Genomic DNA, 11,211 nt, shown 5'->3' with positions numbered 1-11,211 from the left:
ACTCGTACTACTGAAGCGGCGTGCCCACCCTCCCTCGTTGTCTTCCTCCTCCTCCTCCTTTTCCTCCTTCCCCTTGCCCCCTCCTCTGCGACTGCGACCGCGCCGTGGCAGTGATGACCCCAACTTGTTTGCACATTTGCCGACCCTCGTGAGTGACCCGCAGGAAATTGAGCAATACGTGTTTATTTGTTGTTGTTACTTTTTGGTTTTGGTTTTTAAACGTTGATTGTTGTAATGTTTTGTTTTGTTCTGTGTGTTTTTTTTTTCTTGGTGCTTATATTTTTTCTTGGGTTGTTGTTTTTTTGGATGTTTTTGTGTGTAGTGATTGTTGTATCCACATATTGTAGCGCTTAGCGTGTTGTGCAATTTGTTTTTGGTCCGCTGGCTTTTTATTTATTACGTTGGCTGTGCGTGTGTATTTGAGTCTTTTGAAAGTTGCCGAATGGAGTTGATGTTGGAGAATGGGGCGTCGCGTGTAGGTGTGGACCTGGAGGATGTTCAGGGGCAGGTGGACCGTTTGTACGAACATATTCTTGCTAGTGTCAATATGTCGCTTGACAAGGCATCAGCTGACGGTTGTGAGGCGAACGCGGGAAAACAGCGGCGGGTGCGTCCGTCGTGTAAGCCGGTGTCGGCGGCGGTGGTAGTCATGAGGCGCGGCGTGTCTTTGGAAAGTGTCGCTCCTGTGATGAAGGACGTTGTGTCCGCGGGTGAGGCGGTGCGCCTCTGTGCCGAGGAGGCGTTGGAGGTGTCCAGCACCACGGCATCGACGATCCTGCTGAGCGACGTGGGCTGTGCCGGTTGGTCAGACATGTCAAAGGTCCATGCAGGTGGCGTTTCACGCAGTTTGTTGCCGCCACAGCGGATTGCAGCTGCAGCGTGTGCCGGTGTTAGTCGCGGTGGTCGGGGTGCGACGTTGCGGCGGCGGAAACCGGCCTCAACGTTCGGCAGTGGTCGCAGTGGCATGTGTGACCCGATTAAAAAGACGTCCGCGCCGGGTCCGGGGTCTTACTTTTGCAGTGACGCTGATGATACCGCGCGGCCGCGTGTCGCAGCGCATCGTGGCCGTGGCAGCAAAGGCCTCACTGAAGCTGGAGGCACGGTCGCCAATGGCGGCGTTGCCTCAGGCAACGCTCGTCACACGCACCGCAGCGCAGAGGATGCGGCGAAGGCGTTGCGCTGCCAGTTCGCGCTGCTGTGCCAGTGCTACTGGAAGCAGTTTCCGGAGCTGGAGCTGCCGACCAATGCCGCGGCGCACGCGACAAACTGCCCGTGCCAATCCATCCGCATGGCGTCCACAGGGATGGATAGCAGCAGCAGCAGTAGTAGTAGTAGCAGCAGCAGTGATTGTGTGCGCGTGGATGCAAACAAAGCTCGACGGCGTGCACCAGCCGTTTCTCGCACGTCATCCCCATCGCTTGCAGTGCATCAGTCACCAAACCGCGGTGCCGTGTTTGGCACCGCGCGGCGTCGAACACCCTTTGCGGAGGAGTCGCCGCAGGTGACCCGGATGAAAAGCACGGAAAAGCAGCAGCGAGGTGAATGCGTTCCGGCGACGCGGGAAACGACGGCCTCGCGTGGACCGCCGGCGGAGGTGGCCTCAGTGCCCGGTCCCGGTGCGTACAACGTTGCCAGCGCCTTTGACGCGGCTTCTCCACGCGGGGCGTCAAGGGGCGTCTCTATCGGACGGGCGGCGCGGCGGCTGCACACGTCGACGGAGTCCCCGGGGCCAGGGGCGTATGACACTGCGCCGACAGAAGAAGCGAAAATTCACGGCAAGAGGAACTACTTTCTTACGACAAGCCCACGTCTTTTGCACTTGGGGGCGAAGCACGATAGTGAGGGAGGTCCCGGTCCCGCGGAGTATTCTACTGAGCAGGCGGCACGCAGTGACGCACGACACAAAAATGCTCCGGCGTTTTCGTTTGGCCGCGCCAAACTGCCGGGCAAGTCTACGGCGGTCCGCAGCACTGCCGCTGCTGTGGAGAGCGGCGATGCGGTTCCGGGCCCAGGAACATATGACGTCTCCACGACGTTGCCGGACGGTGGGGTGGTGAGGGCCGGAAGAAGTGCGGTGATCCCAACCGCCAGACGCGACGGAAGCACGTGGTGTGGCGTGTATTACCCGCCCGACAATGTACCAGGCCCCGGGCATTACGTGCTTTCAACGGAGTCGACCGGACCACAGTGGACCTTCTCCGCGCGGCGGTCGCCTGATGTCGCTGATGAGCCTACGCCTGGTCCAGGTGATTACTTCGTTCCCATCTTTGATCTGCGGCGGGAGCGCGTCGCAACAGCGTCGTTTGCTACGGCGCCACGTTTCCCGCCTGGAGTGGTGGATCCAGCGGCGAACCTTCCTGGACCTGGGACGTACGATATGGACGGCGTAGCAGATTTCACACGGTCGGTCGTCATGGGAACGGCGCACCGCGCACTCACACTGGGTGTCTCCACGGAAGACGTACCAGGGCCTGGTGCATACGTCCCTCAGCACACAGCACATGAACGACACGTTGCAGTTCCGATTCTTGCGTCCACCGCACCACGGTTTGACAGTAATGGCAACACTGACGCCAGTGCGTCGCTCCCTGGGCCCGGGTACTATTATTTTGAGGATCATGCGGCAACCCTCAATCCACGCGGCGCGGCTATTGGAACCGCATCGCGGCCCTTGAACCTTGATGCTGTTGCCGCAACTGATGCAGGTCCGGGGGCCTATGACACTAGCCTACCCAGGGGTGGCCCCTTCTTTTCAATGCGACAGCGGGTGTTGGATCCCGCCACAGTGGGAGAGCCGACGCCTGGGCCAGGGATGTACGACGCACGGGGGTTGGCGTCAGGCCCGAGCGCCTTCGTGGGCGTTGCGGCGCGCTTTCCGTCGGGTGACGCAGAGAAGCTGCGCAACCGTGTCCCTGGTCCTGGTGCCTACGAAGCTGTGTTACCTGCCACAACATCCATGACAGCGGTTTTTGGTACCAGCCCTCGCTTGCTCAGCAATGAGGACGCCATGGGGCAGAAGCTGGGCGGAGGACTTGGCCCTGGCGTCTACGATCCGCAGGAGGTGCGGAGCAACGTGGCCGGTGCCGCATGGAGCAGCAGTCCTCGGTTTATCCAAGATGAAAGGAAAGAAGTGCCTGGACCTGGGGCATACGAGGTTGCCACACCTTCGCCCACGCGTCGCGTTGTCTTTCGGACCGCAAACGATGGCTCGGATTGGCTTATCCCCGCCGACGCGGCGGAGCGCCCTGGGCCCGGATCATATCTCCCGCAAGCGGCAGAAGAGCGGACGGCGGCTGCAGTGGTGTTTGGTTCCGCCCCGAAAAATGTGTTTTCGCCCGAGGAACGAGAGAGTGTCATGCAACGGCACGTTGGTCCGGGATCGTATGATGTGACGCTGCAGGTTCCACATGCATTTCACGCGACGTTTGGAGGCGCCAATCTGGGACGGCTGGAGCAGGAAAAGGCCGACGATAAAACCCCCGGGCCAGGACACTACAGTTTAGCCGAGGGCCATGTTCCGCTGCCGCGGGATGTGGTGTTTGGTACAGCCGCCCGAATGCCGTCATCGCAGCATGCGGAGAAGACTCCAGGTCCTGGGGCGTACACGCCCTTACTGCAGCCTAATGAGGTATCCCCAACAGGGCCAGTCTCCTTCCCGACGGCCCCTCGCTTCCATGACGCTAGTGCCAGGACCGGTGCTGACAGCGACGCTGCCACCCCAGGGCCTGGCGCCTACGCCTTGGACAGTGAAGGGAGACAGACACGGGGTGGGGGCGCCTACATGTTCGGAACGGAACCCCGCATTTCAGACCACGAGCGACACGCGCAGGGGCTCTTTCCTGGGCCCGGTCAATACGAATGCTCCCATGAGGTGACGATGGCGAACGGTCCGGCCTACTCCTTTGGGAAGGAACCCCGCACCTTCATGCATGCGGCTGAAGATGGAGGTGGGACCACCAGTGGAGGTGTCCCCGGTCCAGGGTCGTACGATGTTGTCATTCCAACTCTTACCGCACCCACCACTCGCTTTGGAACCGCACATCGTACAATGGGGGCGGTGTCGCTTGCGGAAGTTGTTCCAGGCCCTGGGACGTACGATGTGGCAAACACCGCAGCGACGGCAACAGCAGCGGCCGCTGCGCCTGCCTACCGATTCTCAACGGCCCCACGTGAGCTACACGTGGAAGTCAGTGAAACACCCGGGCCAGGTCAGTATGGCGGCACCGGTGCGGAGGAAAACGGGTGGCGACGCTTTGCAGGGCCGTCATTTCCTACGGAACCGCGTTTTCCTGCTGGGAAGGAGGTCGATGCCCTCCCTGGGCCGGGTCAGTACTTGCCGCATCACCCGCAATGGGATGCGTCACAGGCCTACTCCTTTCCCTCCGGCAAGAAGGAGCTTTTGAGCGGCGAAGCTGAGATGCCTGGTCCAGGCACATACAATCCCACACATTTGCCCACAGGGCGTGCCGTGCATTTCGGCACTTCTGAGAGAATTCTTGGGCACGCAGAGCAGGACATAGAGTTGCCCGGACCAGGCACATACGATGTCAGCGTAAACAAACACGATGGGCCTGCCTTTTCTCTGCACCGCACTGCGCAACGTGGGCCCACGCTGGGGGAGGTGGAACAGTCTCATGTCCCAGGACCCGGCACGTACACATTGCCCCCCACCTTTCCTGCGACAGAGGGTGCTGGGACGGCTGTCTCCTTTGTTAGAGCTGAGCGTTTTAAGACGACCGGCGAGGTCGATGGGACCGGGCCACACACAATGCCCGGTCCAGGCTATTATGATCCACAGCTGCCCGCGCCAACAGCTGGACCTAGCATGGGTCGTGCGCCGCGACTGGCTGAGGTGGGCGATGGTGCTACGGTGGGTGGTGTAGACTTCCCAGGGCCGGGACATTACGAGGTCACGCGCGGAGACCCCATTCTCACCACAACACTTGATGGAGGTGTGGCGATGCGTTTTACCGCTGCACGTTTCCCTTTTAGTGCTGAGCTCACAGCGTCTGAAATGCCGGGTCCGGGCTTGTACGCTCCAGTGGTGCCACAAAGCACGACAGGTGGAGCGTCCTTTTCCCATGCCCCACGTTTTGTAGTGGCTGAGATGCGGGACGGGAGGGAGCAGCCAGGTCCAGGCGAGTATGGCATACCCTCCGTGTGGCATCTGCCGCAGGATGCTGGGTACTCCTTTGGCACGAGCACCCGGCTGGGACGCGCGGATACTGCGCAGGATACTCCAGGGCCAGGGAGCTACGAGACAGACCGCTACGCTGCACGGTACATGGCGGGCCCGGCGTTTACGCTGCTGGGGAAACCAACCTACAAGGAAGCACATGCTGGGGCTGACAATCCTGGGCCTGGCACGTACGCCCCTCAGCCAGTGGAAGCCGCAATTTCGGCCACAATTGGAACAGCCCCACGAACCACCGAAAAGACTGAGGATCTTCCGGGTCCTGGGGCGTACTTGACGAGCGGGCCAATTGTGATGCAGAGCCAACCTGCATTTAGCTTTGGCAACGCCCTTCGTCCTGACATTGTGTCACACACGCAACGTGATCTCCCGGGGCCCGGCGAGTATCACCACCCCATTGACCCAAGGCCATCGGTGCCGGTATTTACGTTCGCTGGGGCTGAACGTTTTCAGGAACTCGAGGGGGATATTGCTACGCCCGGTCCGGGGCAATACTACCACCACCCTCCTGCAAATTTGTCGCAGGGTCCATCCTTTACGTTTCCCCAAACCACCACAGCGACGCCTGGGGCAAATACAGGAACTGGCAGTGGTGTGGGTCCAGGGACGTACTTCCACCCGTCCCACTGGGACATGGCAGGGAACGGGCCAACATTTCCCACCACACTGGGCCACTTTTTGCCGGCGTTGGGCGCGGATGCGCCTGGACCCGGGGCTTATCACGTGGAGCCGCGTGTGCCTCCACCTGCCGCTGCAAGCGCGGCTCAGAGGAGGGAGTCGAAGACGCAGTGACGCCGTCCAAACAAAAAACTTTGTTGTGTGCGTCGCGCGTGTGGAGACGGTGACACACTGGTGAGGTAGAAATGGAAGAGGGAAAGGAGGCTCTCATCATACATATGCACCCATAGACAGTTTCTGTTTGGATTCTTTTTTTTTTTTTAAGGTGGGGGGGGGGGGGGCAGCGAAATGCGAAGGGAAGGAAAGAGAAGAAGGAAGCATGAGGGATGTCGGTTGCTGGAAGTGGTGGACCGAATCTTCCCTTGAGCTATTTTTTTTTTTGTTTGAGTTGCTCCTGCCTTTGTGCGACGTCTTCCTCTGTGTTACTATTTTTTCTTTGTTTACTCCCTGCGTGTACTTGTGTGTACGCCCGTGCGTTATGGGAATTGGTGCTCTGTCGCAATCGTCGAGCAGCGTTGCCGTGACCATTTTTATCTAGCCACCTTCTTCTGTTGATGCGGCACGTTAGCTTTATCCCCCCCTTTTTTTTTATCCTTTGGTGGGACGTCTGCTGCACCGTGGCACTCTCCTTCAGAGATTGGACTGCGTGCTGTGGGTGAAACTGGTGCTGTTTGTAGTTCGCCCCCACGCATGAAGCCGCAGGATCATCCACGACCGGGGGGGCTGGGTGCGCCGCAGGCAGTCCTGGGGAAATCAGCGGCGGGGGCGGCGGCACCGATGCCGTCGGCGCAGCAGTCAGTAGGGAGCCCGCCAAGACATTTGCGGGGCGCTTTGGGATTGGGAACTCCCGTCTCGCAGTTCAGCGTGCATCCTTCTACTGATGCAGCAAGCACAGGCAGCACAGCGGAATCCCTCCATCCCAGGGGGAAATTGGTCATGGTGCCCCCGCACCTCATGGGAAGGAAGGTGATCTTACCGCATCCGGCTGCCTTCGCCGATCCCCATGCGCCTTTGGCGCAACACGCCAAAAAACATGTGGTTTCATTCGTGAATGTGAAGCAGGACGCGCCTGGCCAACCTCGTCCGGGGCGAAGCGGCCCGCTGGAGCACGCACCGGGTATCCACGATGGCGTGTCTCCGCGTTTAGTCGCTGCATCGCCAGCGGGTCCAGTTCAGCTCGCGCACGCATCCTCTGTAAAGGCGCAACGCCCAGCTTACGTTGCGGGATACGGCGCGATTCCGCCGCCATCCTCTATTGATGATGGTATGAAACATAAATCGAGTGGTGGTCTTTGGAAAGGAATAACTTCACTCTTCAAGCTTAACACTGGCAAAGAGGAGCAGCGAATTGAACGTGCACCGCCAAGGACAAGCTACGCCAAAGCTGGAGCTGCCCCAATAGAGCGGAGGCCGGGTGCAGGAGCGGCTGAGGGAGGCAGAACGGCGGCTGCTGCTCCGACTCAAAATTCAGGTCAAAACACGGGTAGCCGAGCAGCTGGGGATCGGGCTTTCCCGCAGGAAACACCTCCGCAACAACAACAACACAACTGCCAGCAGCTGCAGTCGAAGCCACATTCCTCATCGTTGACGTCTGTCGGTGATGACGGGCAAGCCACGGCCCCGCAATCCGGCGATAGACCTGGATTGTCAGCCCTTCCCGCACTTCCAGTAGGAACAAGGTCAAGAACACCTCTGCTGGAGGCAACAACGCATCGAGTGACGCCGGTGGATCCTGCAATCACTCCTCTTGTAGTGCCACCCACCGTGTACCTGCGCAATGAAGCTGGGGAAGCCGGGATTGCACCATCGTCGTCGGTACAAGCCACAACGGATGGTGAAAGGGGCCAGCGTCAGTCACAGCAGGCACGACGTGTAGCCTTGTTTCCATCCTTTGCTATTGTCGACAGCGACGAGGATTCGTTGGCATTGGCAGACTCGGGGCAGTCCCAAATAGAGCCGAAAGCGACGACACAGGCCGATGTCGTTGGGCAAGTCGAGGCGGAGGCTTCGCAGGAGCAGGGGCATGGCTTCCTCTCTTCCGTCAGCGTGCTCTCCCCGCCCAGCCGGTTGCTGACCGAGCAAGACAAGAATGAGAGCACCGGCGCGCAGACGGCGAGTACACGGCTCCACGCCTCCTCAGGGTCACTGACGACGCCAGAGGTCAAACAGTTTCAGATGGTCAAAAAAAAGTCTCTGGACGCGTTGGCAATGGAGGCGCGGACTCCAGTGCGCCAGCCGTCAATTCAGGGGAGGGAAGCGGTGGATATACACCCTTCTATCGTCACGCCTCAGGGGAAGGGAGAAACCGATGCGAACCCGCCAAAGGAAACACTGCAGCAGTCTGCCATGGCGGTTTCCAGTGGGACGCAGTCACTGCAATCAACTAAAATAGGTGGAGATGTCCAGAACGACAAGACACTGCACACTGAGCGTTACCATCAGCCATGTAGCTCCTCCAGTTTGGGCCACCATGCAGCCGCACGCAGGCGAGAGGCTCAGCGGAAGGAAGATGGAGCAGACGATGGTAGTGATGGTCTCCACAAGCGTGGTTGCAAGATGCCGCCTCCCGCAGAAGAGCCATCGTCTCCAGTTGTGTCTCGCAAACTCTCTAGAAACACTGACAAGGCGGGGGATACGAATAGCGATGATAGCAATGAGGATGCCGCCAATAGAGCCCATGACAATAGGCGGTGGCACCGAAGCGACAGGCGGGGCACTGAGAAGGATGCCTGTCGAGAGGGAAGGAAACTGCTTTCGCCTCCCTCTTTCCTGTCAGTGCACTCCCCTATTTTTCACACCCGAGACGTTTATAAGCTGTACCAAGAACTTCAACGACAGCAGCACAAACTACAGCGTGATCGCTTCTCGCGCTGGCGGGCCCACAACGTCGTGTCGCCAGATAGGTATTCACGAGAGTCAAGACACATAGGTGGGCATTCGCTGCCGCAGCCGAAGGACTCGCGCCAGCCTTGGCGTAGCTCCTCGTTCCACTTAGGCTCACTGCCCCCACCTTCTCCACTTCTCCGTCCACTGGGCTACATAGGCTTCGGAGGCGGTTATAGCCGGTCTGTGGATGGAAAGGCGTTGCATTGCAAAAACGGCTATAAGGCTTCCCATGCTCCGAGCGGACAGTGCTCCCCGTATCAATCTCTGCAGCCGTCAAGGCTGGTTTTGGCGCAACGCGCCGAAACACCTTCCACTCAACGCCGGCGGTGGCTTCATCCGAATGAGCCTCGCGAGTACTCGCCAAGTCACCCATACGAGTTGGTGTCGTTCTTTCCACCGTGCATGTTTAACGAGTCCCGCAGAAGCTCAGCCTCCGCCAACGCAAGGGTCTGTGGCCACCGCACTACGAAAGATGGACCTGTCAGCTACGGCGGAGATAGCACCCCTGCGCGGGTGTACCCGGATTTAGATGGGCACGGAGAGAAGGCGGCCAAGGCATGCGGTGGAGCACAGGCGCAGGCTTCCCCAGATAAAAACGATGGAAAGACCCCAGAGAGCCCGCTTCCGCGGCACCCAAAACAGCAGCCACAGAGGGGGTGTAGAAGGCACCCTGTCTCTGTTACACCGCCGCGACCAGTATCGACGCGACGCCAACGAGACCGTCCGCGTGGAATGTTAAATGGTGGCACCGCATCTCCACCCTCGCGCCGACCTCAAACTCGCTCTGTAGTGAAGGATCTCACTGTGCGGCGTCTGCACCGCTGCTGTAGTGAGGGGGGCATTGCTGGTGGCGATCAGTTCCGTACCACTGGCTGGAGTGCAAACATGGCAAACACGGGACAGTGGCTAGATGAAGTGGTGGAGGCGAGTTTGGGTAAAGGGCGTGGGGATAGTGCGGCGGCACTCACCTCTGCCGGCCGCCTCCCAGTCCCTGTTGTTGATCTTCGCAGGGACTTCAAACCGTGCCTGGATCCTCCGCTGAATACGAAGGAGGCGTTTGGTGGACCCTATCACCGCGTTCACTGTGGTGTGAACTACAGTGCGTCCATCAAACGCAGCAGCGCCCACAAGAAGGGCAACGGGGTCTGCCCACAAGGGGCGGTGTCTCCACACTGCGGTAACCATACGGTATCCACCTCGCTTCGACGTAGCCCAGGCGACGCTGCGGTGACGGCGAGCTGTTCTCCGCAACGCCACTTTGTGGATGTTCCGCCGTTTCCACCGTTAAAGATGTACTCCTCCTTCCAGGTCAAGGAGCCGGATCGGCCCTCGGCGTGGGCTGTGGGGCCGGAGCGGAGTAATTTGCTGGCAGACTCCCCTACGGCGCGCCGCCGCATGGTCAAGCGCACGCACAGTGGGGACAAGTATGTAACCCCTGCGACCAGTGATGGAGGGCATCCTGCGGCAGAGGACGCCACCGCTGAAACGCGTGGAGAGTGCGTGGTTCTTGTAGAGGAGGTGCGCTTAGATGAACAGCGTCGCCCGTATGTAGTTATACGTGAGGTGCCGTGCGGCGCTGCCGCGGTGGAGGCGCAGAAAACGTCCGTCAACAGGCTCTCCACGCCGCGGTCTGTGTACTTGCGCCGTGACAACGGGGCCCCAAGCTGATGGGGAGGGTCCTTCACGACACACTGATGCCGGTAGTGAGACACGTATGCCCTCCCCTTTCTTCCCCTCCGTGCGGTTGCCTCCTTGTGTTTTATTTATTTTTCTCATTTCTTGTTTCTGTTAAAAGCATGCAAAGAAAAGGAAGAAGAAAAAAGACAATCATGAGGAGAGAGAGAGAGAGAGAGGCAAAAGAATGTAACGTTCAGATGTACGGCACCAAAGTAGAGCTGCGTGGTGTGAGGAGAGTGGGGAGTATGGTGGTGGTGGTGGGGAAGTTCTCCATATTTGTTTGTTTATTATTATTTTTTTTTGTCTTCTGCCCCGCCTGTGCGACTGGGTGGTACGAGCACCCGCCGTCCCACTCATTGCAGCCCGCAATGGAAGTGAAGAAGCCTCTCTGGAGAAGACGCATCCGGTTGGCGTCTCAGGGAATTATTATATGTGAAGAGATAAAAAAATAATAATTTTTTTTCTTTTTGTTGCATGTATTCTGAACACATCACTTCTCTCCGCTGCGTTTTGTTTTTCCACCGCCATCTCTGCGCGTGCGAGCCACACACACGCACAGTAACAGGGAAGGGAAAGGCGGAAGTTTGAGCAGCAACTGAGCGTGGCAACGGGGGAGGGAGAAGGATTTTAAGAAAACACACACGCTCACATAAGCAGGAGGGGTGTAAGGAAGAAGTAGCGGAAGAAGGAGGAAAAAAAGGGTGGGGAGGGGGCAAAGGAAAGAACGCCAAGGAGATTAGTAAGCGTCATTCATTGCATCTCTGTAAGCGTATTAT

At 58.9% G+C, this 11,211-nt stretch overlaps 2 protein-coding genes across 2 annotated transcripts, besides 5 other annotated features; both read left to right on the top strand.

Moving 5' to 3' along the window:
* Window positions 1-23: 23 nt before the first annotated feature.
* Window positions 24-86: a sequence feature (GA-rich).
* A 356-nt stretch (window positions 87-442) lies between these two features.
* On the top strand, window positions 443-5,986 carry TraAM80_04508 (uncharacterized protein; the record flags this gene model as incomplete). The annotated part of the gene is made up of 1 exon (XM_029381434.1): window positions 443-5,986. The coding sequence occupies one exon, from the start codon at window positions 443-445 to the stop codon at window positions 5,984-5,986; it is 5,544 nt and encodes a 1,847-aa protein (XP_029238763.1).
* Window positions 5,987-6,562: 576 nt separating this feature from the next.
* Window positions 6,563-10,426, top strand: TraAM80_04507 (uncharacterized protein; the record flags this gene model as incomplete). The annotated part of the gene is made up of 1 exon (XM_029381433.1): window positions 6,563-10,426. One exon carries the CDS (start codon window positions 6,563-6,565, stop codon window positions 10,424-10,426), a length of 3,864 nt encoding a protein of 1,287 aa, XP_029238762.1.
* An 83-nt stretch (window positions 10,427-10,509) lies between these two features.
* Window positions 10,510-10,548: a microsatellite.
* Window position 10,549: 1 nt separating this feature from the next.
* Window positions 10,550-10,589: a microsatellite.
* Window positions 10,590-10,611: a microsatellite.
* Window positions 10,612-10,620: a microsatellite.
* Between the last annotated feature and the right edge of the window lie 591 nt (window positions 10,621-11,211).

The sequence above is a fragment of the Trypanosoma rangeli genome (assembly GCF_003719475.1).
Source record: "Trypanosoma rangeli strain AM80 chromosome Unknown Tra_15.4_contig_00132, whole genome shotgun sequence".
NCBI lineage: Eukaryota > Euglenozoa > Kinetoplastea > Trypanosomatida > Trypanosomatidae > Trypanosoma > Trypanosoma rangeli.
Note: the sequence above shows the minus strand (reverse complement) of the source record. Positions and strands in the feature narration are given on the sequence as shown.